At 44.5% G+C, this 27,042-nt stretch overlaps 1 protein-coding gene across 2 annotated transcripts in view; it reads right to left on the bottom strand.

Annotated features, from left to right (window-relative positions):
* EFR3B (EFR3 homolog B) overlaps positions 1–23,923 on the bottom strand; it is a 117,992-nt gene extending 94,069 nt beyond the window's left edge. Inside the window, exon 1 of one of the 2 annotated variants that reach the window (XM_075201156.1) lies at positions 23,791–23,923. In XM_075201156.1, the coding sequence (XP_075057257.1) occupies positions 23,791–23,797 (7 nt within the window). In that variant the 5' untranslated portion in view covers positions 23,798–23,923. The remainder of the gene's footprint in view (positions 1–23,790) is intronic. The other variant, XM_075201158.1, reaches the window with a different exon arrangement.
* Positions 23,924–27,042: the final 3,119 nt, after the last annotated feature.

The following is a 27,042-nucleotide window of genomic DNA, read 5'->3' as shown; positions in this document are numbered from 1 at the left end:
ACCCGGTAGCTCTCTAACTGATTGTGCATCGGGCGGCTCAAAGCCATAATGAACCGTATTATCACTTAACATGGACGGATGCTGGAAATATGTAAAAAAAAATAAACATAGAGGGGCACATTTATCAATATTCACATAAAGTGAAAAGAAGTTTTCAATCCTTATCGCAATGATAAGGATTGAACTATTTCTCACATTTATGTACAGCCCTGCACAGAAACAGCAGTTCCGAAAAACTGCTGTTTCAGTGATAAAAAAAATCATACTTACCCCCCTCTTCGGAAGCGCTGTCTCCGGGTCTTCTCTTCACTCTTCAATTGCGCATGTCCAGTTCCAAGAACTGGACATGCGCACACAGATCCCCTCTCTGTCTCTGCAACGATAGTGACAGGGAGGGATCATGTGATCCCTCCACACATGCTCTGTCCAGCTCTGCTCTTCGGAGCAGAGCTGACAGCATTAGATTTCTTCAATTCCAATTCAGCTGGCGTACATTAACATGACAAGTTATTTTTTTTTCGGGACTTGTTAGATTGCGGTCAGGAGCAGTCACCATTCTGTTGTATGGTGACTGCTCCCAAAAACGATCTGAAGTGAAAAGCAGTCATTTTCATCAGTCATCAGTGCGATGGGACTTTAATAAATTTGCGTTGGACACTTTCTGGACCAAATTACACGGTAAGTGCACGATAGTGCAATACCGTTTTTTCTTAAATATGCCCCTAAGCCCCTTATTTAGAGTTAACCCTTAAGATGCGTCTGCAGTTACATTGTCACATCTGTCTTCCGAGCCGTATGCATCTTAACATACATACTGTATACAAAATAAATACTTGTCATCTGCATGTTTCAGTCCCAAGTCCCCTATCGCGGTGTGTGCCAGTGTGTGTCAACGTTATGGTAGTGTGCACCTCTTTATGGAGGCCTGTTCATCAATCCCTTTAAAGAGTCAGCAGGGAGCAATTTGGGCGCTATGAAAGTTCGGAAAGCACTAGGGTTCAAAGTGCCTGTCTCATACCAGGCTATAACGGGAAATGTTTACAAAGCACGGTGGCTCAGTGGTTAGCACTTCTGCCTCACAGCACTGGGGTCATGAGTTCAATTCCTGACCATGGCCTTATCTGTGTGGAGTTTGTATGTTCTCCCCGTGTTTGTGTGGATTTCCTCCGGGTGCTCTGGTTTCCTCCCACACTCCAAAAACATACTGGTAAGTTAATTGGCTGCTATTAAATTGACCCTAGTCTCTCTCTCTCTCTCTGTCTCTGTCTGTGTCTATATTAGGGAATTTAGACTGTAAGCTCCAATGGGGCAGGGACTGATGTGAGTGAGTTCTCTATACAGCGCTGCGGAATTAGTGGTGCTATATAAATAAATGATGATGATTAAAGTACCCCCTAAAGTATATACGTTTATTCTCAGTAACCCCTAATATTTCTAGTAACCTCCCTATGGCTTTAAAGTAAAATAAAAAATACATCCCCAATTGCTTTGTATATTTTTTAGGATTTGTTAATGAATACAACTGTTACTTTAAGTTTAATTTAACGGGCTGTGGCATGCCTCCCAGCTGCCCCAATTCAAGGGCCGTAAAAGGGGAATTTATAGTTATGGAACTGAAATCCCCAACCTGCCTTGTGGCTGGTGAACAGCAGACGACATGTATGTCCCTGGCAGGGCGTCCTGGGACTTGTAGTTCCAGAACATCCAGAAAGACATATCTTGCCTTCCTCCTCCCTATAGTACATAGATACAGCTAGATCTGCCTCTGCAGCACAGCGGAGCTTTGTGACTAATGTGTTTAGATCTTTTGGGAATATTGCTCAGCAGGCACCGCACGGTATCCTCATTACCTCGCAGCGGTAGCGCAGGGCTCAATGGCAACGCGTTAACCCTTTGCCAGACATCAGACGGTGACTTGCTGTTCTGGCAGAGCAATAACACTTTGTCTTTCTTCTTAAGTGATAAAATGTGTTTATCATAACGTCTGCAAGCTCTGAATGTCTATCAGTAAGGACAACATCCTGGAGGTAGACGGCCTGTTATTATCACAGGCATAAAAATATGTATCAAGAGCTTGTGCAAACAGGACAGAGACTAATAATGGTGCAGTAACCTTAATTTGCTCTGCAAAATGCCAGTATTAGCAAATTGCTGTTTCTAGAAAGCTTTCCCAGCCTTCACTCTGACTGACAGAGCTCTGTACACGTTCTGCGATTACCAAAACACCAGCATAAACCTTAACAACCCAGGAGTTTAATATATCACTGCAGGCGAAGCTCAGTAATTATGTCCGTGTACATGACATTCCTCTCATTATCTTATATAGCAGTGCTCCTCACAGTGAGGGTAGCAGGAGAAACTCAGTAAGTATTTCTGTTGATATGACATTCCTCTCATCTGGCCTGATTCATTAAGGATCTTAACTTAAGAAACCTCTTATTTCAGTCTCCTGGACAAAACCATGTTACAATGCAAGGGGTGCAAGTTAGTTTTCTGTTTTGCACATAAGTAAAATACTGACTGTTTTTTCATGTAGCACACAAATACTTGATAGCTTATTTGTACACTGAAATTTAAAGTTGATATTTGTGTGCTACATGAAAAAACAGTCAGTATTTAACTTATGTGCAAAACAGAATACTAATTTGCACCCCTTGCATTGTAACATGGTTCTATCCAGGAGACTGAAATAAAAAGAGTCTTCAGTTAAGATTCTTAATGAATCAGGCACCTCATTATCCTTTGCAGCAGAGCTCCTCACAGTAACTGTAGGAGCCACTCAGAAATTATGTCTGTGGATGTCACATTCCTCTCCTCGTTATCCTGTGCAGAAGTGCTCCTCACAGTGACTGTAGGAGGAGCCACTCAGTGATATATGTCTGTGAATATGACATTTCCCTGTGTAACAGAGCTCCTCACAGTGACTGTAATAGAAAGAGCTCAGTGATGTCAGTGTGTATGTTTTCCTCACTATCCTGTGTAGCAGCGCTCCTAATAGTGACCGTAGGAGGAGGAGCTCAGTGATGTCAGTGTGTATGTTTTCCTCGTCCTCACTATCCTGTGTAGCAGCGCTCCTAATAGTGACTGTAGGAGGAGGAGCTCAGTGATGTCAGTGTGTATGTTTTCCTCGTCCTCACTATCCTGTGTAGCAGCGCTCCTAATAGTGACTGTAGGAGGAGGAGCTCAGTGATGTCAGTGTGTATGTTTTCCTCATTATCCTGTGTAGCAGCGTACCTCACAGTGACTGTAGGAGGAGTAGCTCAGTGATATCAGTGTGTATGTTTTCCTCGTCCTCACTATGCTGTGTAGCAGAGCTCCTAATAGTGACCATAGGAGGAGGAGCTCAGGGATATCAGTGTGTATGTTTTCCTCGTCCTCACTATGCTGTGTAGCAGAGCTCCTAATAGTGACTGTAGGAGGAGGAACTCAGGGATGTCAGTGTGTATGTTTTCCTCATTATCCTGTGTAGCAGCGCTCCTAATAGTGACTGTAGGAGGAGGAGCTCAGGGATGTCAGTGTGTATATTTTCCTCGTCCTCACTATCCTGTGTAGCAGTGCTCCTAATAGTGACCATAGGAGGAGGAGCTCAGTGATATCAGTGTGTATGTTTTCCTCGTCCTCACTATCCTGTGTAGCAGCGCTCCTAATAGTGACTGTAAGAGGAGGAGCTCAGTGATGTCACTGTATTTTTTCTCCTCCTCAATAACTTGTGTGACAGTGCTCCTCACAGTGACTGTAGCAACAATGTGGGGTGAACAACTACAATTTTAGGGCACGTTCACTTACAATGCCCAGGTCAACGTTAGCACTAAATGCAGCCGGGTACAGCTGGCATCATTTGTCTATCAGATAATAACACTGGTATCCCACGTTTACTTCCTCCTGAATTGAAGCATAATGGAAATAAATCAGGTTTAGCACATCAGCCATGAACCGGTCAGCAAATCACAAGCAGAGGCATCTTTTAACAGACCACTCGAATTAGAACTCTGGTGTTGTTCCGTAATCTCACAAATCACAGCAAATCACTTCAAATTAAGCTTCTTACTGGCAAATCCTGGAGAAGCCGCTGTCTTGTAATGACAGCTGTAATCTCTTGTCATTGAATCCACCAGGATCTACATATGGTTTCCCCCGGAAAGAAAATAGAGGCGATGTCAATCTGGTGTGATACCCAATGTGACCTAAGTATAACAAGTACTGTACTTAATAAATAAAGTAGTTTATTAGGTCTCGCTCCACCCAAAGCCACATAAAACCAGGAGTGTTTAGCTGTCGTCACACTCAGCAGGTCCCCAATACAGAAATCCGGTCTCCCCCTTCTGGTGTGGGGTCCCCCTGGTGTAGTCAAGATCAGGCCCAGGCTGCTCACACCATTTATAAAATAAAACGTTGGTTCTCCACAGTAGTCTAAATGGGACATAAAATATTTTCTCCATTCTTCATTGTTGATCCCCACGGAAAAATGCCCATAAAAGCGATCCCCTTGTTCACTAGCGCTGACCGTTACCAAATGATCGAAGCCGGGAGCGCTGGGGACTGGAGTTTCACCGCCAGCCAATAACAAGCGGCCAGTGCAGGGAAATGCTTGTGATTGGCTGACGGTACTAGGGCCAGTGAGCTGGTACACTGGGCTGATTATTTGTAGGGCATATGGCTTCCACACTCCAATACTTGTATAATACAATGAATGAGATAACCTCCCCCTACTAAATAGAGCGAGGGATGTTTTGTTTTTCCACCTCACTGGTTTTGAATCAATCTTGCGTGTCTGACACCAGTGACCACCTGTTTGGTTATTTCCACAGAAATTAATGTTTGATAGGTTCTCCCTGCGCTGACGCTAACACTGAGACAGCTTGCAGTCGTTCTGAGATGTTTGGTGATTTATTTATTTATTTTGGGGGGGGGGGGGGGGAGATTGGAAAACTGGTGAATTATAGGTCGATCTGAATAGAATAAATGCTGTGATTTCAAAGCGACCTGTAAATTACTAAAAAAAAAAGTGATTTTCATCACATTTTCTGCAAATCAAACTTTAGTAGGTTCTTCTAAGATTCTCTTGTCACTTCCATGACTGACCAGGAGATAGAAAACAATGATTTGTATAAACGGCAGGAAAAATAACATTACAGTGTTTAACCCTAAAGATAGATATGAGATAGATAGATAGATAGATAGATAGATAGATAGATAGATATGAGATAGATAGATAGATAGATAGATAGATAGATATGAGATAGATAGATAGATAGATAGATAGATAGATAGATATGAGATAGATAGATAAATATGAGATAGATAGATAGATAGATAGATAGATAGATAGATAGATATGAGATAGATTGATAGATAGATAGATATGAGATGGATAGATAGATAGATAGATAGATAGATATGAGATAGATAGATAGATAGATAGATAGATAGATATGAGATAGATAGATAGATAGATATGAGATAGATAGATAGATAGATAGATAGATAGATAGATAGATAGATAGATATGAGATAGATATAGATAGATAGATAGATAGATAGATAGATAGATAGATAGATAGATAGATATGAGATAGATAGATAGATAGATAAATAAATAGATATCAGATAGATAGATAGATAGATAGATAGATAGATAGATAGATAGATAGATAGATATCAGATAGATAGATAGATAGATAGATATCAGATAGATATCAGATAGATAGATAGACATGAGATAGATAGATAGATAGATAGATAGATAGATATCAGATAGATAGATATATATCAGATAGATAGATAGATAGATATAAGATAGATATTAGATAGATAGATAGACATGAGATAGATAGATAGATAGATAGATAGATAGATAGATAGATAGATAGATAGATATGAGATTTTATATATATATATATATATATATATATATGAGATAGATAAATAGATAGATAGATAAATAGATATGAGATAGATAAATAGATAGGTAGATAGATAGATAGATATGAGGCAGATAGATTGATATATAGATAGATAGATAGATAGATAGATAGATAGATAGATAGATAGATAGATAGATAGATAGATATGAGGCAGATAGATTGATATATTGCTGAGAATTGAAGCCTCCCCCCCCCCCAGAAAGTTGCATACTGCACATATGATAGAGCAGAGAAGCTCACACAGACTATGAGAGTTACCCTTTGGTCATTCGGGAGAGTCATACTAACCAATCACATGACATCCCAGTGATGTCTATTAATACAGATTACTTATCCAATATTATTCTCCCAATATAAACTTCGTACTGGGACCAACGCAAACCTTGGTTCAAGGGGCCCTTGTGTTCTTGGGGCACATCTGCTCTACACATGAGTTTTCAGACTATAATCCTCTGCATTCTGCGGAGTACAGCTATAATATGTGATTATAGGCAGGTGCTGCCTCAGAAGTGTAAACTGCTATCACTTTCATGCTTTAAATATGTAAATTGAATAAATAAAATGCTGCACATTTTAACCTTTTCTCAGCAAAGCAGTTTTTGGAGCATTGGCCTTTCACGTTCCTCACTTGAACTGGGGTATACAGTGGCACCGTCGCGTCCCCATGGAAGTGCCACTGATAATCCTAAACGATAGCTGGAGACTTAAAGCAGTCTTTAAAAAAAATTCTCCATTTCAATTAATTAGTACTCTCAATCCGAAATTTCATTTACTCTCACAGCTTAAGTTCCAGGACAAAGCCCCCACCGCTGATGCGGAAGGGAACCATGAACACCAGAGGAATTAAACAAAAAAATATATACGTATAAGAAATGGACTCACGTAGCACATTAATTACAATGACAACTGCAAGTCTCAATTAAATTACAATCTGAGTCACACTGACTGTGGTGCTAATAGCAGGTTATTTTTTTCTGCACAGGAGTTATTACTAATTAAGATAGAGGAAATCAAATGTACAGGGAAAAACACAAGACAATCACTTATAACCAGGTTACGTTTTGCATCCACTGTTGTGATATTAAGTGACGTCTTACAAGCTGCTTGAACAGTGTTTTAAGCCGCTGTACCTGGGTTTAAGTGGTATGATTACGTCTTCTGGAAAGGGGAACACGCTAGGTGGATCAGAGTGGTCTGTATGTATGACGATCTAACCAGAAACACGGCTAAGGAATATTAGACACCACTATTTTCTCATCTCATTAATACCTCGTTAAAAACACACAAAAAAGGAGAACAAAGAAAGTGTGGGTTAACTTATTATTAATAATAATAATAATAATAATAATAATAATAATATTATTATATTTTATTTATAAAGCTCCAACATATTACTCAGCATTGTACATTGAGCAGATCATGGTGTAATTCAAAGGCGGTACAAGCAATCTGTGGGCCCCAGGGCAGGGAGGCGAGGAGGAGGGAACCGGGGTCCTCAACCCTCTGCATCTGCCATGCCATGGGCCCCATTATTTCCAGGGGCCCCGGTGCACAGTAGTTCCACCACTGGAGTAATTGAACTACATACAATGGATATAAAGGATTGTCTTGTGTTTCTCCCTGTACATTTAGTTTCCTCTATCTTAGTTAGTAATAACAGCTCTTACTACCTGCTCTTGTTCTGAGTTCTAGTCCCCTCACCCCGACTCAGCTCATGATTCTTGTCATCCTGCCCCGCGCCATTAGATTGTAAGCTCCCGTAAGCAGGACCCTCTATCCTCTTGTCCTCCTCCTCCTGTTCACCTTGCCTTCGGCTCCCCAGCCCCATTTGCCCTTTGCCCCTGCCCTTGATTCTCTTCTCCTCTCTTACCATTGCATCTCCATCCTTGCCCTGATCCCGTTAGTTAGGCCCACATTGCTGGGCTCAGGTTCAGCCTGTTTTAGTTCACTCCCCACCTCTCCTCTATTCCCCTTCACATTTTCTCTTTGTTCTGTAATCCACCTGTACCCCTTGGCCCTGAACACCTGTTCACAGCTGAATTAATTTTAATTGCACTTTGTTTCTGTTGTTTGTACTGCCCTGTGTGCCGCGTTCTGTTTTACCTATGCTCTATGTACAGCACTGCGGACACTATAGGGCACTTTATAAATAAAAGATAATAATAATAGTTCCTAGCTTTGGGCACTTGATAAAACACAGACAGAGGGTCAGCTCCCAGCAGTTGGTAATTACAGGTACAATGCTACTTCCGTACTATGCACAGACGGTGACCACAGGCAGAGATACCAGCTCCCAGCAGTTGGTAATTACAGGTACAGTGCTGCTAGCGGACTATGTGCAGACAGTGACCTCAGACAGAGGTACCAGCTCCCAGCAGTTGGTAATTACAGGTACAGTTCTACTTCCTGACTATGTGCAGACGGTGACCACAGGCAGAGGAACCAGCTCCCAGCAATTGGTAATTACAGGTACAGTGCCACTTCCTGACTATGCACAGACGGTGACCACAGACAAAGGTACCTGCTCCCAGCAGTTGGTAATTACAGGTACAGTGCTACTTCCTGACTATGTGCAGACGGTGACTGCAGACAGAGGTACCAGCTCCCAGTAGTTGGTAAGTACAGGTACAGTGCTACTTCCTGACTATGTGCAGACGGTGACTGCAGACAGAGGTACCAGCTCCCAGCAGTTGGTAAGTACAGGTACAGTGCTACTTCCTGACTATGTGCAGACGGTGACCACAGGCAGACGGTCAGCTCCCAGTAGTTGGTAATTACAGGTACAGTGCTACTTCCGGACTATGTGTGGACGGTGACCACAGGCAGAGGGTCGGCTCCCAGCAGTTGGTAATTACAGGTACAGGGCTACTTCCTGACAATGTGCAGACAGTGACCACAAGCAGAGGTATCAGCTTCCAGCAGTTGGTAATTACAGGTACAGGGCTACTTCCTGACTATGTGCAGACGGTGACCACAGACAGAGGGTCAGCTCCCAGCAGTTGGTAATTACAGGTACAGTGCTAATTTATGGCTCTGGGCAGTTGATAACCACAGACAAAGGGCCAATTCCCGGCAAAGACCCGAACTGGTATAACCTGATGTAGAAGAAGGTGCCAAGGGGGATGGGGAGTGGGCCTGTACAAAGTACCCGGACCCTGGCCCACCTAGTGCATTAGCTGTTGCTATGAAAACCACGCCCACAATCCACACAATCGCACCCTAATTGGCTAAACCACACTCATTTTCAAACCAACTAGGAAAACTTTCTGGGGAAGCTCCACCCACCCCCTGTAAGGTCCACCCTTTCTCAAAGGTTCACAAAGTATGCAACCCTACTTACTTATCAATTCATTTTGTTACAAAAATTGGTCGCTGCTCAACACGGGCGATGTCATCATCATGGGTGACGATGTAAAAACTTTTTTTCTTTTTTTTTTTTTTTACATGAGAGAAGCACTTAGAGGAACAGATTCAGGCAGAGGAACCAGCTCCCAGCAGTTGGTAATTACAGGTACAGTGCCACTTCCTGACTATGCACAGACGGTGACCACAGACAAAGGTACCAGCTCCCAGCAGTTGGTAATTACAGGTACAGGGCTACTTCCTATGTGCAGACGGTGACCACAGGCAGAGGTACCAGCTCCCAGCAGTTAGTAATTACAGGTACAGTTCTACTTCCTGACTATGTGCAGACGGTGACCACAGGCAGAGGTACCAGCTCCCAGCAGTTGGTAATTACAGGTACAGTGCTACTTCCTGACTATGTGCAGACGGTGACCACAGGCAGAGGTACCAGCTCCCAGCAGTTGGTAATTACAGATAAAGAGCTACTTCCTGACTATGAGCAGACGGTGACCACAGGCAGAGGGTCGGCTCCCAGCAGTTGGTAATTACAGGTACAGAGCTACTACCTGACTATGTGCAGACGATGACCACAGGCAGAGGGTCAGCTCCCAGCAATTGGTAATTACAGGTACAGTGCTACTTCCGGACTATGTGCAGACGGTGACCACAGGCAGACGGTCAGCTCCCAGTAGTTGGTAATTACAGGTACAGTGCTACTTCCGGACTATGTGTGGACGGTGACCACAGGCAGAGGGTCGGCTCCCAGCAGTTGGTAATTACAGGTACAGGGCTACTTCCTGACAATGTGCAGACAGTGACCACAAGCAGAGGTATCAGCTTCCAGCAGTTGGTAATTACAGGTACAGGGCTACTTCCTGACTATGTGCAGACGGTGACCACAGACAGAGGGTCAGCTCCCAGCAGTTGGTAATTACAGGTACAGGGCTACTTCCTGACTATGTGCAGACGGTGACAACAGGCAGAGGTACCAGCTCCCAGCAGTTGGTAATTACAGGCACAGTTCTACTTCCTGACTATGTGCAGACGGTGACCACAGGCAGAGGTACCAGCTCCCAGCAGTTGGTAATTACAGGTACAGTGCTACTTCATGACTATGTGCAGACGGTGACCGCAGACAGGGGTACCAGCTCCCAGTAGTTGGTAATTACAGGTACAGGGCTACTTCCTGACTATGTGCAGACGGTGACCACAGGCAGAGGTACCAGCTCCCAGCAGTTGGTAAGTACAGGTACAGTGCTACTTCATGACTATGTGCAGACGGTGACCGCAGACAGAGGTACCAGCTCCCAGCAGTTGGTAATTACAGGTACAGTGCTACTTCCTGACTATGCACAGACGGTGACCACAGACAAAGGTACCAGCTCCCAGCAGTTGGTAATTACAGGTACAGTGCTACTTCCTGACTATGTGCAGACGGTGACTGCAGACAGAGGTACCAGCTCCCAGCAGTTGGTAAGTACAGGTACAGTGCTACTTCCTGACTATGTGCAGACGGTGACCACAGGCAGAGATACCAGCTCCCAGCAGTTAGTAATTACAGGTACAGTGCTACTTCCTGACTATGTGCAGACGGTGACCACAGGCAGAGGTACCAGCTCCCAGCAGTTGGTAATTACAGGTACAGTGCTACTTCCTGACTATGTGCAGACGGTGACCACAGGCAGAGGTACCAGCTCCCAGCAGTTGGTAATTACAGGTACAGTGCTACTTCCTGACTATGTGCAGACGGTGACTGCAGACAGAGGTACCAGCTCCCAACAGTTGGTAATTACAGGTACAGTGCTAGTTCCTGACCAGGTACAGTGCTAATTTATGGCTCTGGGCAGTTGATAACCACAGACAAAGGGCCAATTCCCGGCAAAGACCCGAACTGGTATAACCTGATGTAGAAGAAGGTGCCAAGGGGGATGGGGAGTGGGCCTGTACAAAGTACCCGGACCCTGGCCCACCTAGTGCATTAGCTGTTGCTATGAAAACCACGCCCACAATCCACACAATCGCACCCTAATTGGCTAAACCACACTCATTTTCAAACCAACTAGGAAAACTTTCTGGGGAAGCTCCACCCACCCCCTGTAAGGTCCACCCTTTCTCAAAGGTTCACAAAGTATGCAACCCTACTTACTTATCAATTCATTTTGTTACAAAAATTGGTCGCTGCTCAACACGGGCGATGTCATCATCATGGGTGACGATGTAAAAACTTTTTTTTTTTTTTTTTTTTTTTTACATGAGAGAAGCACTTAGAGGAACAGATTCAGTCAGGAGTTGACAAAACACATTACGGAGTGAGTCACTGAACCTCTCTTACGGAAGAATACATCTCAGAAGTCCATTAACTCCTATTTTACGCGGGTAGGGTAAGACATTACTGACGCTGTACAGGAATTCCATTACAGAAATGGAATGAAACCGTTACGGGCAGCGAGCTGTAGATATCACGTACACAAAGTGGAGGCAGCCATTAGTGACATTATTGAGGCATGAGGCACTGACATTAGCCAGTGCCTCACGAGTAGGTACACTAGATTTTTCCCATAATTAAAACAAAGTAGAGATTAAAAAAAAGTTAGTAGCTCTGCAATAAATAGGAAACCTGATCTGTTCCCTCTGAACAAGAGGTCACTGTGACGTCCTGCATATGTACGGTCATGGGTGAGAATAAGGGGGGGGGGGAGGGTTAGAATATGGAATTGGGATGATTATTAGAGAGAGGGATAGAGAGTATAATGGTGGGAGATGATGACGATAATAGGGGGAAATTATATTCATGAGGGGGAAAGAGGGCGGTGGTGAAGACGGGAAGAATTGCGCATGACATGTACGTACTATAAAAATAACGGTTAATAAATAAATATGGTTTCTTTTTTCCAATTTTGTGACTCTAAGGGCTAGATTTACTAAGCTGCGAGTTTGAAAAAGTGGGGATGTTGCCTATAGCAACCAATCAGATTTTAGCTTTCATTTATTTAGTACCTTCTACAAAATGACAGCTAGAATCTGATTGGTTGCTATAGGCAACATCCCCACTTTTTCAAACCCGCAGCTTAGTAAATCTAGCCCTAAATGTTCAAATGTCTGAAATGCAAGTATGTCTATAAATGCATGTAAACCATATTTATACATGTATATGACATGTATAGATGGATTTGTGAGGGATAGGTCATGTCAAACTAATCTAATTAGTTTCTATGAGGAAGTTAGTGGGAACTTAGGAAACAACATTTGTTCTTGGATCGAAAACTGGTTAGAGAATAGGGAACAGAGAGTTGTGATAAATGGAACATTTTCGAATTGGTCAAAAGTTTTAAGTGGAGTACCTCAAGGTTCCGTGCTGGGGCCACTCCTTTTTAATATATTTATTAATGACCTTGGTGATGGTTTAGAGAGTAAAGTCTCTATTTTTGCAGATGACACTAAACTCTGTAAGATAATAAAATCAGAGCAAGATGTAGCTTCTCTACAGAGGGACTTAAATAAACTGGAGGATTGGGCGGCCAAATGGAATATGAGGTTTAACACAGATAAATGTAAGGTTATGCATTTAGGGATCAAAAACAAGAACGCAATCTATAAATTAAATGGAATTAATTTAGGAGAATCTATAATGGGAAAGGATTTGGGAGTGCACGTAGACAGTAGACTTAGCAATAGTGCTCAGTGTCAAGCAGCAGCTGCAAGGGCAAATAAAGTATTGGCATGCATAAAAAGGGGCATAGATGCAAGGGAAGACTGTAATTTTGCCACTGTATAATTCGTTGGTTATATATGTATTAGAGAAATAGGTTCACCTACGGATGCAATAATGTGCCCTTACTGAACTGAATGAGAGCTAAAATAAGAAGTTTAGGGGGTAGATTCTAAAATGGAAAAGTGGAGGTGTTGCCCCTAGCAACCAATCGGAACCTATCTATCATGTTCTAGCATGTACTAGATAAATGATAGCTAGAATCTGATTGGTTGCTATGGGTAACAGCTCCACTATTCCTTTTTAGAAGCCTTAGTAAACTACCCCTAGATGTTACTTAAATGTTGAACCTTTGTGCCCTTGTGTATAAGAGTTTAGAGAATAGCTACAACTTATATTTGCATTATCTTCTCCTTAAGGTCTCTTAAGTTTTAAGTTACGCTGAAGCACCAATTAAATGGGGGCTAGGGGGACCAAACTTATCTTAGAGCATAACCTCTGAGTGTTAGGGACACCTTAAAGGTATTAATGCCCCTACGGTCTCTCTAAATTCAATAACAGAGCTTCCAGCATCTGGACCACAATAATAATACATGATAGCACTTCTAAGTACCAAAATATGTAACCACATCTCTTGGTCTATGAAATGGATCCTAGCAAAGACAATTATTGACCACGATACCTCCTGAGCTCAACGACGAACACAGTCTATCATTTCCCTAACAACCAATAACATCACTCCCTGCTTGATGTCACTGCTTCCTAGTAAATGCACCTCATGAATATTAATTCCGTCCACAAGATGGCCACCCCCGCTGTGTAAACAATAGTTAAAATTTAAAATTGTTGTAAGACCTCAATAACAAACATGCCAGGTGTTTTTATGCTTAAAAGATGTCCCAAATTGTGACCAATAAGATTCCATTGGATTTCTGCAATTTAGGTGTAATTCTTATCATTTCCACACATCTTTTATACATTGCCATCTATTTAAGAATAAAAAACAAAACATGCCATTATGGTGATTGTAGTATACCAAAGTGGCTACGGACAGGGGGGGGGGCGCAGAGAATTACACCACAGTGAGTGGGGCCAAAATGACGCGAATCAACGCAAATCGAGTCACAGAGTCCCCCATCCTGCTCACTTCACTAGGAGGCAGGCAGGATGTGGGATGCACGGTGGCTAAGTTGTTAGCACTTCTGCCTTACAGCACTGGGGTCATGAGTTCAATTCCCGACCATGGCCTTATCTGTGTGGAGTTTGTATGTTCTCCCCGTGTTTGTGTGGGTTTCCTCCGGGTGCTCCGGTTTCCTCCCACACTCCAAAAACATACTGGTAGGTTAATTGGCTGCTATCAAAATTGACCCTAGTCTCTCTCTGTCTGTGTGTCTGTATGTATGTTAGGGAATTTAGACTGTAAGTTCCAATGGGGCAGGGACTGATGTGAATGAGTTCTCTGTACAGCGCTGCGGAATCAGTGGCGCAATATAAATAAATGATGATGTTGATGATGATGATGAAGTCTCCCTGAAATTCCGGGAGAGTGGGCAAATGCCATTGAGAGTGACAGGTTTAGATGGCTAAGCAGCAAAGATATTGAAATGTTGGCAATAATTACAGTGACTATTAATGATCACTAATAAAATCCTCCACAAATGACACTTAAGGTGCAGTAGCGTCACAGTGAGCTCTGCAGCAGCCGCACTCTCTGCCATACACAGCAGAAGGTACAATCTGCCTCTGTAAACCAACCTGCAGTGATACGGTTATTGTATATCCAGAAGGAGCAGGGTCCAATTAGAGAGATTTTGTCCGCATTAAGCTGATGAAGTGTAATCAGTAGAGTACACTTTGGGGCGGCAGCCAACAGAGAACTGCAGTTTTCAATAACAGCCGGAGGTGTAATAAGACCATTCGTGATGGGGGGGGATGTCAGATGAAATGTCAGGGGTAGCGCAGTTAACATGCCCGGTGCACCAGTAGGAGATCCCCAGCGTGATCCGGTCTTCAGAGACTGACATCTGCCAGGAGCTGCCCTATTGTCAACCCGTCAACTTGTAAAATGAATTCCTTCCGAGCTGTGAATTATTAATCTAACAGCAATGTTTCCCCAGTGACTATAGACAGACCCACCAACCCACCCGCTCTGCGGGACGCAGCAGCTGACACACTGCACTAAACGCTGACAAAATCATTATTTTATTAACCGTGGAAGTGCATTGTAGTCTAAGGCTCGTTCCTTCTCAGAGGTCTTCACTAGTGTAATGTAGGGTCCCAGTGTACTCTAATTCTTTTAGGGAGAAGGGTCTTACATGGCTAGGACCAGGGTCACCTTAACAACATTATGGGCCCCCGGGCAAAGCAGTGCAGCGGGGCCCCTACCTCTATATATGTGTATCATATATATATATAGATAGATAGATAGAGATATATAGATAGATAGATAGATAGATAGAGATATATAGATATAAATATATTTGCAGGATTATTTATTTTACTTAGGAGCCCTGTCTATGGGGCCCCCTTGCCTGTGGGGCCGCCGGGCACCTGCCCATCGTGCCCAATGGAAAAGATGGCCCTGTCTGGGACTGACTATAATTGTTAATGACATGCATGCCATAATAATAACATGGCCACTAGGGGGCCCTGTTGCATGGACTGTCAATACATATCAATGGAGCATAGCAGCCCTTCATGAAATTAATAAATGCAAATTAATAAATGTTGATCTTTTTGCCATGTATAATGTGTATTCAGGCATTGTATAAATAATGTGTTGCTTGTTAGTTGTATCTTGTATTCTCGCACACTGTAATCTAGAAACAGGGCCTAAAAAAGTCAGGGGCGGAGCAGATATAGGACACACCCCTATCCATCCACATGCTGCTCGCTCTTCCCTAGACTGATGGCATGATTCTCCGCCATATCAAGACGATCACAGGGTGGCTGCGTTAGGACTAAAACTGAGCAAAACATCTACACACGCAGGTCCGAAATAATCAGGCGTGCATGACTGGCTTGGATCGATTAGGTACAAATTGTGATCAGCCAGTACGAGTTTATTTCCGAAAGTACAAAACTGTGCAGCGTACGTATTTTTGCAGGAATGCGCCCATTTTTATGGGAGAGTGCGTGGATTTGCGGACCAAGATGGCGGTGTTCTTCGCTTGCGCAGTCAGGCGACAAGTGCAGTAGGTGGCGTGGTGACCTCATCGCATTTCTGTGGCCCCTACCCTAGCTATGTAATACCAAAATTTGCGGTACTTCAAAGCGGGGGTGGGGCTTGAACCATTAAGCCCCGCCTCCACCAAGACTTGGGAGGAGGCGTACTCGTCCGGGAGTCCGCAGAACTCCCAAAAATTTGGGAACCTCCTGGAGTTTCCGAATGGCCCAGTTATGCACACTCATGCAAATATGATATTTTTGGGTTGTACAGTAGGGCGTGGCTATATGAGGGGAATTCAATTAGTCGTGAGGTGCCGCAATGTGTCACCGGAACAGTCCGCAGAGACACATCCCCTCGACCTAATCTAAGATCGTTTCCCCTCACGTCCCAAAGAGACGCGAGGAGAAAATGAGCGCAGATTCTGTACCGTCTTGACCGGCACTGTGCACAGCCGGACATCGAGGCCTTGCTCTGCGGCACCTCACGGCCAACTGAATCTGTCCCTATAAACGAGCTTTAAGGATATGAGGGCCATTTAGGTGGGGTGAAGGGTTTATATGAGAGCAATGAGATAACCTTGCCCCCCGAGAAAAAACAGAGGTCCACACTTTGTCCTTCCACGTGTGTAGCCGCGCGGGCCACCTATCGTGGTCATTCAGCCATCAGACCAAACGGCCATATTGTTCTGTCAACCGGAGAACAGAGCAATGTGCGTTTCCCCCGGTCTCCAGATGATACACAGAAGAGGAAGTGCAGCGAGCACTGCAGTCACTCCTGGGGCTATGAATGAAAATTTAATGCTAAGCTGAATAACAACAACAAAGCAATCATTAAAAAAACAAAAAGAAAAAAACAAAAAAAAAAAACTTACATGCAAAACAACCAGTCGACTAAACATTTACAATACCCACTAGCTTTTATATTACAGTCAAAAATAATATAGAATTTAATGAATGCTAAACCACAAAGGATCAGACAGCCTCAAATTGTATGAGTTAATTACCAGTGTACGTATACATGATAATGTGCACAATAACGCTGTATTATTGTTTGTAGGTGAGCGATTATTACATCCCATATTAAATCTGCTTGAGTGGTGTTAGACAGCCCAGATCTTTTATACCATGATAATTAAATACAATCATCCTTTACATTACAGGCATGTCATTAGCAGAAATACAGCCTCTCCTAGCTGGCGGGTTATGCTGGGACTAGTAGTTCCACAGCGGCCCGAGGGCCAGAGGTTGCCTAAGACGGAACTATAATATTCTCTTCAGTCGGCAGACACAATATCACACAGCCCATATCACCACCGGCTTATAAAACCGTGATACAGAATAAATTCCCGATAAATATTATATGACCGTCATATACACCCTCTGGGAATAATTCTTCAGTGATTAGTCAATACGGTGTGAGGGTAACACATGCACCTATATATTTATTGATGTTAAATCTTTTACTCAGCATATAACCTATTCCTAGAGTATCGTTGCTGCCCCGTACTGCTAGATACTATTGGAATCTGTTCCTGCACTGAATGCGGGAACAGAATCAACATTAATTGTTGGTGTTTTTCGGTGGTTATATATACTGAGCTTGTGAAAAAAAAAAAAAAATATATATATATATATATATATATATATAAAATATAATAATGCCTGTTACAGTGAGAATCTGAAGACAAGTTGTTGTTGTTGTTGTTGTTTTAATGCCGAACAGGAAGTTATATTGTAGATATTTTAAGGCCCCGATAAGGCTCACATTGTTAGAGACTTACAATTAATCATTTCCTGGGCTAATTCCATTACACGGTTTAATTTTAAACCTTACTGTACGAGTAAGTCCAAATGATTCATGTTTATATATAACATATGGAGCTAAAATACAAAAGTCAATGTCACTCTGACTTTCCGCAGAGCTTTGTCAAAAACAAATGATCATGGAGTATTCTCTTCCCCCCTTTCCCCAGTTAAGGAAAACGGACGCATGATAAAAGGATATGTTGTAAACTACAGCAACCAATAAGATATTCGCTTTAATTTTTTTTGTTATAGACAACACTAGAGGAGTACCGGTTGCAATTCATTATAGTACCTTTCGTTTTCCATATGCACCAGTTGTTATTAACATTTATTTTCTATCTCATGAAGGAGCAGACCTTGATATATGTCAATGGATACACAGAGGAACGGAGTGGTGTGCTGGGACTTGTAGTTCCACAGCGGCTGGGCAGCCACAGGGGCTGACAGGGCATTCTGGAACTTGTAGTTCACAGGCTGCCTAAGCATAGCGTAACACCGCGTTAGGACATTTCAGGTTCACAACTCCATACAGATAGTAAGTTGAAGAACAGGACTGTGATAAGCGAGTTTCCAGAGAAACACAATCACAGTGCAACATTCCGTCACTCCAGATTCCTGTAACACACAATTAATAGATAACCCCAGCAGTCAATGATTGCTAGCTCATGCTTAGGTAATGTTTGATCTCACCAGTAGAGCATGGAATGTCTGTGCACAGGTAGATGTTCACCAACATGAACATCACAGACTGTTCACCAATCTGTGTTTTTAAAGGGAAAATATATTTAATGGTAATCATACGACATGAGAATTTAATGCAGCATACCGGAGAAAAGGGGGACATAGAGAACAGGTACTAAGAATTGCCCCCGGCATGCAGAACAATGGAAGGATTATTATGTGGTTGTCATTCTATACGAAATAAATATTACTATATCCTGAAGAATTGACACAGAACTCTTGTCAACGGATACTGAGTATTAACAGAGTCATCAGTTATTTATATAACTCCATTTATTCCGCAGCGCTGTACAGAGAACTCACTCACATCAGTCCCTGCCCCATTGGAGCTTACAGTCTAAATTTCCGAACATACACACACACACACACACACACACATACACAGACACAGACACAGGCTAAGGGCAATTTTAATAGCAGCCAATTAACCTACTAGTAGGTATTTTGGAATGTGGGAGGAAACCGGAGCACCCGGAGGAAACCCACGCAAACACGAGAAGAACATACAAACTCCACACAGATAAGGACATGGTCGGGAATTGGACTCATGACCCCAGTGCTGTGAGGCAGAAGTGCTAACCATTAGGCCCCTGTGGGATATTAGGCAACGAAAACTTCAAGGTACAAGTCCTTAAAATTAAGGAAAGTTACTTTATCCACAGTCAGAGTCTTTCAACAGAGCTGGGTGACCTCAGAATTAAACATATTTTACTTCTCCTTTTCTCACAATTCAAGAACACAAAATAACCAAGTTAAGTTTTGGTGCCACAACAATGTCATTGTGATGGGAGGGGAGAGAGGGGGGGTGGAGGAAGGGTTTTCACAATGACTCCAGCAGAGTGTGTGAATGACACAAAACATTTTCAGGAAGTAACTGTCTTCCCCCTCATACACTGCAATAATCACACGCCTGAAGACATCACAGGCCAATAACAAAGTCGCTTGGATGTAATTGTGCTTTCTCTGACAGACACAGTCAGACACGACAAGCTGCACTCGTCTGCCCACCCAAAACAGCTTCAATCAACCCGTCCAGCTCTCTCTCGGCGCTCAGTAACATTTCAATAGGACAGTCTGGGGATTATGTCGACGGTCATGAACGAATAACCCACCAAAAACTCCAAAGTCAAGAAAACAATAAACCAAAAAAATAATATTTCATTGTTGCAGAATACACATTTGAAAATGTAAATACACAACTACAATCTAAACATTTACTGCGGGATAAAAGCGGGACCATGCCACTAAAAGTGGGACTGTGGGACATGTATCCATGAATTTCATTGCGTCAGACATGTTTCTAAATGATGCAAATTGCCTACGCCATAAAGTCACTGACATCATCCTCATCATCATCATCATCTATTTATATAGCGCTACTAATTCCGCAGCGCTGTACAGAGAACTCATCCACATCAGTCCCTGCCCCATTGGAGCTTACAATCTAAATTCCCTAACACACACACACACACACAGACTAGGGTCAATTTGTTAGCAACCAATTAACCTACCAGTATGTTTTTGGAGTGTGGGAGGGAACCGGAGCACCCGGAGGAAACCCACGCAAACACGGGGAGAACATACAAACTACACACATCAGGACGTCAAATGAAAAGCCGCAAAGTTTGCACGCAGTTTGTGGCCTACAAAAATATGTCTACTGTCTGCACAATGTTTGTAGCCTATACAGAAATCAGACATCTATTGTCAGATGTCCCTCAGACGCGGAAAAACTCTGGAACGCCCGTCACCATTATTTTCAGCATGAACACAGAAGCTTTATTTCCTGACACTGCTGCTATTTTGTATGAAAACGGACACAATGATGTCATCAATGTACAAAACTGGAACTCGGAGGTGCCGTACTTAGGAAGTGAACCTGCACGCTGCCTTAAATCTTGGCTGGGGAGACAATAGTGTTGCAGAAATGTTTTGTTTTTATAGTGAAATAAATAAACAAATAATGTATTAATGTTGACGCCAGTGCACGGCATTGCAGCAAAAAGCCAAAGACCATTTGTTGAGTCAAGGTTAGGAAATTTTATTCACTAACTGTGACTATCCTCAAAATAATGACAGCGAGTGTCTCACAGGAGGAGTCTGGGAAATGGATCAGCTCAAGGCAATATGTTCCAACGTGTGGACCATGGGAGGCCTCAAGCTTATCTAATAACTTCTATTGCGTGGTATTATGGTAACCTCCAGCCTGCAAACATGTACAAGAAATAAATTGCTACTCCCGTGAATTACTTGGGGCTGCGCTGAGCTTCACGATATAACCTGCTATTATTGACAACAGACATTATTTAGTTGCAGTTTAAATATTTTTTCACTGGTTGCATGGACATTTTCCGCTACAAATGTATTTATTTACTATCTGTTACTTATATAGCGCCAATCATATTACGCAGCTCTTAATAGAGGATATGTAATAATTCACATCAGCTTCTGCCCCAGTGGAGGTTACAAGCTTAAATTCTCAACCACACACAGGGACAAGGGTTAATTTTGTTAGAAGCCAAATTAACCTACAGGTATGTTTTTGAACTGTGGGGGGAAACCCAGGCAAACACGGGGAGAACATACAAACTCCACCCTAATAGATGCCAGGTGGGAATCGAACTCGTGACCCCAGTGCTGTGAGGCAGCAATGCTACCCACTGTGCCACCGTGCCGCCAATCATATTTATTTCCAAGTTAGTTAACACACTGAACAGAGCAATTATTACAAGTAACTATATTACATATACTTGTGTCGATGCATCTACATTAAGTCTAGTTATTATGGGGCGGTGGTAACAATTAAGTACCATAAATAAGTCTCGACTCTATTTACCATGCAGGGAGCCCCCCAGAAGACCCCCCCTCCACAAAGATTTCTTCTTACTCCTGGATTCGGCTGGATTGTTACAGGCAAGTAGCGGCATCCCAAGACGTGGTTCATTTTCTGCAGCATAATAATTTGACTATTACTGATGTCCCCATAGAATTATTTGTGGACAATGGTAAGATCCGGTACTTAGGTTAAGGCCGGAGAAACCTCTGATTTCTCCAGCATTAAGCCTTTCGAAAGAGCTTTTTGGCTCTTCACCGTTTGCTAAATAGACCCCTTAATATGTATATGCAAGCAAATCAACGCTTTACAATCTGGTTGAGACTGTAGTATGACTCAGTGGTCAAGAGCACCTACTGCATAAGACTGACTAAAACATATTTTGAAAGCCCAGTAAACCCTCGGTCAAGACTCAACTCAGCAGCCTATTTTAAAGGGAAAAAAATGCAAGTGGCTCAGTGATCCAGACCAAGGTAGCCCACTATTGTTCCGGCCCGCGGGGGCAAATGCCCTCCTGCCCCACAACCCAGCCAGCCCCTGCTGTCAGTCCTCTGTAGCCTTTGTCTGTGTCCCAGGCACCCAAATTTAGCTGAAATCACAAAAATGGAGAAGAAATCTGCACACTGGAGAAAACCAGCACCTCTCACAAAGCAACCAGAACATTTATATATACCACTTGCATTACTTAGTGGTGCCCAAAATGTGCCAGACTAAGCTGAAGGCTTGATTAAAATACCACATTGTGCACATTGTGACTTGTGCAAGATATCAAAATATTCATGAATCAAATTCAATGTAGGTTCCATAGACAAGCAGCCCAGTGTAAGGATGCAACTAACTATTCGTATGTTTCTTTATCATATATATACTAAAGTAACGTGGTAATGTGAAATTTACATGGTTAATATCCACTATAAAGTAAATCAAGTTGGAATGTGTCATTCATTCTCCTAGGGCAGCTATTTAAATGTGTCAGGAAGAAACACAAACATGAAAGGAGAACACCAGTGACAAGTCACTTTTGGATGGAAGAGTAAATTGGCTGCTCTGTCAATCAAAGTCACAATAATTAGGAGAGCATCATCTTAAAGCCTTTCCACTACCAGATGACATGATCCTCACCAACTCCACATCGACCTCAATGCATTTACATTTATAAGACATAGCTGCCTAGAGCGAGATGTAACACAGGCAGCAAATATACAGCTAATCTAGTTATAAAGCAATAAATGTAATAGGAATCACCAGGCAATAAAAAAAAAAAATAGTTATTAATCAGGTAAAATCACACAGATATACCTGATATTGTGACCAGATCAATGGAAAAATATGCATTAATCTTGAGCTGGTTGCAGAATTATTTGGTCCTTGACCAAAGTGTTCTAAAGGTTTTCATAATAAGAAAGTGCTGATGTAAGGACAGGGTAATGCAGCCACAAATGCAGTAATAATAAGGATTCCCTTGTAAATAAACAGATAAGACAGATCAATGTGCAGTTATGAATAACTTATACCAGTCACTGACCCTGGGGGTCCCCCAAACACTGCAGTGCCAACACTACAGGGGCAGCATGCCAATCACATGTACAGCATAACACACACACACACATGTACAGCATGGCACACACATGTACAGCATAACACACACACACATGTACTGCATGACACACACACACATGTACTGCATGACACACACACATGTACTGCACGACACACACACATGTACTGCATGACACACACACATGTACTGCATAACACACACACATGTACTGCACGACACACACACATGTACTGCACGACACACACACATGTACTGCATGACACACACACACATGTACAGCATGGCACACACACACACATGTACAGCATAACACACACACATGTACAGCATAACACACACACACATGTACTGCATGACACACACACACATGTACTGCACGACACACACACATGTACTGCATGACACACACACACATGTACAGCATGGCACACACATGTACAGCATAACACACACACATGTACTGCATGACACACACACACATGTACTGCACGACACACACACATGTACTGCACGACACACACACATGTACTGCACGACACACACACATGTACAGCATGGCACACACACATGTACAGTATGATACACACACACAGATGTACAGCACACACATGTACAGCATGCATTGTCTGTGTCACGCTGCCCCCCCTCTGGCAGTGCAGGGGTTACACGATGCCCCCGGGTGAGGGCACAGGACGCCTCTTACCATACATCGCTGCTCCGGTCTCCTCCTCGGCTCCAGCATCAGAGAGGGGGCTGGGGATGAATGGAGGAGCTGAGGCTCATTCAGCTGGTGGAAGCCCGGCCGGCTCCGGGGGAGTGGGGAGGACTCTATGTAAATATCTCCCCTCCCACCATAGCTGTGCCCAGCTCTGTGGGCTCCCTAACTACACCCGTGGTGTGTCTTACACCCGTACACCCGTCATACTGCTCTGTGGGCTCCATAACTACACCCGTGGTGTGTCTTACACCCGTCACACTGCTCTGTGGGCTCCATAACTACACCCGTGGTGTGTCTTACACCCGTACACCCGTCATACTGCTCTGCGGGCTCCATTACTACACCCGTGGTGTGTCTTACACCCGTACACCCGTCACACTGCTCTGCGGGCTCCATTACTACACCCGTGGTGTGTCTTACACCCGTACACCCGTCATACTGCTCTGCGGGCTCCATTACTACACCCGTGGTGTGTCTTACACCCGTACACCCGTCACACTGCTCTGTGGGCTCCATAACTACACCCGTGGTGTGTCTTACACCCGTCATACTGCTCTGTGGGCTCCATAACTACACCCGTGGTGTGTCTTACACCCGTACACCCGTCATACTGCTCTGTGGGCTCCATAACTACACCCGTGGTGTGTCTTACACCCGTCATACTGCTCTGCGGGCTGCATAACTACACCCGTACACCCGTCATACTGCTCTGCGGGCTCCATTACTACACCCGTGGTGTGTCTTACACCCGTACACCCGTCATACTGCTCTGTGGGCTGCATAACTACACCCGTGGTGTGTCTTACACCCGTACACCCGTCATACTGCTCTGCGGGCTGCATAACTACACCCGTACACCCGTCGTACTGCTCTGCAGGCTCCATTACTACACCCGTGGTGTGTCTTACACCCGTCATACTGCTCTGCGGGCTGCATAACTACACCCGTCATACTGCTCTGCGGGCTCCATTACTACACCCGTGGTGTGTCTTACACCCGTCATACTGCTCTGCGGGCTCCATAACTACACCCGTGGTGTGTCTTACACCCGTACACCCGTCACACTGCTCTGCGGGCTGCATAACTACACCCGTACACCCGTCATACTGCTCTGTGGGCTCCATAACTACACCCGTGGTGTGTCTTACACCCGTACACCCGTCATACTGCTCTGTGGGCTCCATAACTACACCCGTGGTGTGTCTTACACCCGTACACCCGTCACACTGCTCTGTGGGCTCCATAACTACACCCGTGGTGTGTCTTACACCCGTACACCCGTCACACTGCTCTGTGGGCTCCATAACTACACCCGTGGTGTGTCTTACACCCGTACACCCGTCACACTGCTCTGTGGGCTCCATAACTACACCCGTGGTGTGTCTTACACCCGTACACCCGTCACACTGCTCTGTGGGCTCCATAACTACACCCGTGGTGTGTCTTACACCCGTCATACTGCTCTGTGGGCTCCATAACTACACCCGTGGTGTGTCTTACACCCGTCATACTGCTCTGCGGGCTGCATAACTACACCCGTGGTGTGTCTTACACCCGTACACCCGTCATACTGCTCTGTGGGCTGCATAACTACACCCGTACACCCGTCACACTGCTCTGTGGGCTCCATAACTACACCCGTGGTGTGTCTTACACCCGTCATACTGCTCTGCGGGCTGCATAACTACACCCGTGGTGTGTCTTACACCCGTACACCCGTCACACTGCTCTGCGGTCTCCATTACTACACCCGTGGTGTGTCTTACACCCGTACACCCGTCACACTGCTCTGTGGGCTCCATAACTACACCCGTGGTGTGTCTTACACCCGTCATACTGCTCTGTGGGCTCCATAACTACACCCGTGGTGTGTCTTACACCCGTACACCCGTCACACTGCTCTGCGGGCTCCATAACTACACCCGTGGTGTGTCTTACACCCGTCACACTGCTCTGTGGGCTCCATAACTACACCCGTGGTGTGTCTTACACCCGTCATACTGCTCTGTGGGCTCCATAACTACACCCGTGGTGTGTCTTACACCCGTACACCCGTCATACTGCTCTGTGGGCTACATAACTACACCCGTGGTGTGTCTTACACCCGTACACCCGTCATTCTGCTCTGTGGGCTACATAACTACACCCGTGGTGTGTCTTACACCCGTACACCCGTCATACTGCTCTGTGGGCTCCATAACTACACCCGTGGTGTGTCTTACACCCGTACACCCGTCATACTGCTCTGTGGGCTCCATAACTACACCCGTGGTGTGTCTTACACCCGTACACCCGTCATACTGCTCTGCGGGCTCCATAACTACACCCGTGGTGTGTCTTACACCCGTACACCCGTCACACTGCTCTGCGGGCTCCATAACTACACCCGTGGTGTGTCTTACACCCGTACACCCGTCACACTGCTCTGCGGGCTCCATAACTACACCCGTGGTGTGTCTTACACCCGTACACCCGTCATACTGCTCTGTGGGCTCCATTACTACACCCGTGGTGTGTCTTACACCCGTACACCCGTCATACTGCTCTGTGGGCTCCATAACTACACCCGTGGTGTGTCTTACACCCGTACACCCGTCACACTGCTCTGCGGGCTCCATTACTACACCCGTGGTGTGTCTTACACCCGTACACCCGTCACACTGCTCTGCGGGCTGCATAACTACACCCGTACACCCGTCATACTGCTCTGCGGGCTCCATTACTACACCCGTGGTGTGTCTTACACCCGTACACCCGTCATACTGCTCTGTGGGCTGCATAACTACACCCGTGGTGTGTCTTACACCCGTACACCCGTCATACTGCTCTGCGGGCTGCATAACTACACCCGTACACCCGTCGTACTGCTCTGCAGGCTCCATTACTACACCCGTGGTGTGTCTTACACCCGTCATACTGCTCTGCGGGCTGCATAACTACACCCGTCATACTGCTCTGCGGGCTCCATTACTACACCCGTGGTGTGTCTTACACCCGTCATACTGCTCTGCGGGCTCCATAACTACACCCGTGGTGTGTCTTACACCCGTACACCCGTCACACTGCTCTGCGGGCTGCATAACTACACCCGTACACCCGTCATACTGCTCTGTGGGCTCCATAACTACACCCGTGGTGTGTCTTACACCCGTCATACTGCTCTGCGGGCTGCATAACTACACCCGTACACCCGTCATACTGCTCTGCGGGCTCCATTACTACACCCGTGGTGTGTCT

Source organism: Mixophyes fleayi, chromosome 3, assembly GCF_038048845.1.
Source record: "Mixophyes fleayi isolate aMixFle1 chromosome 3, aMixFle1.hap1, whole genome shotgun sequence".
Lineage (NCBI taxonomy): Eukaryota > Metazoa > Chordata > Amphibia > Anura > Limnodynastidae > Mixophyes > Mixophyes fleayi.
Note: the sequence above shows the minus strand (reverse complement) of the source record. Positions and strands in the feature narration are given on the sequence as shown.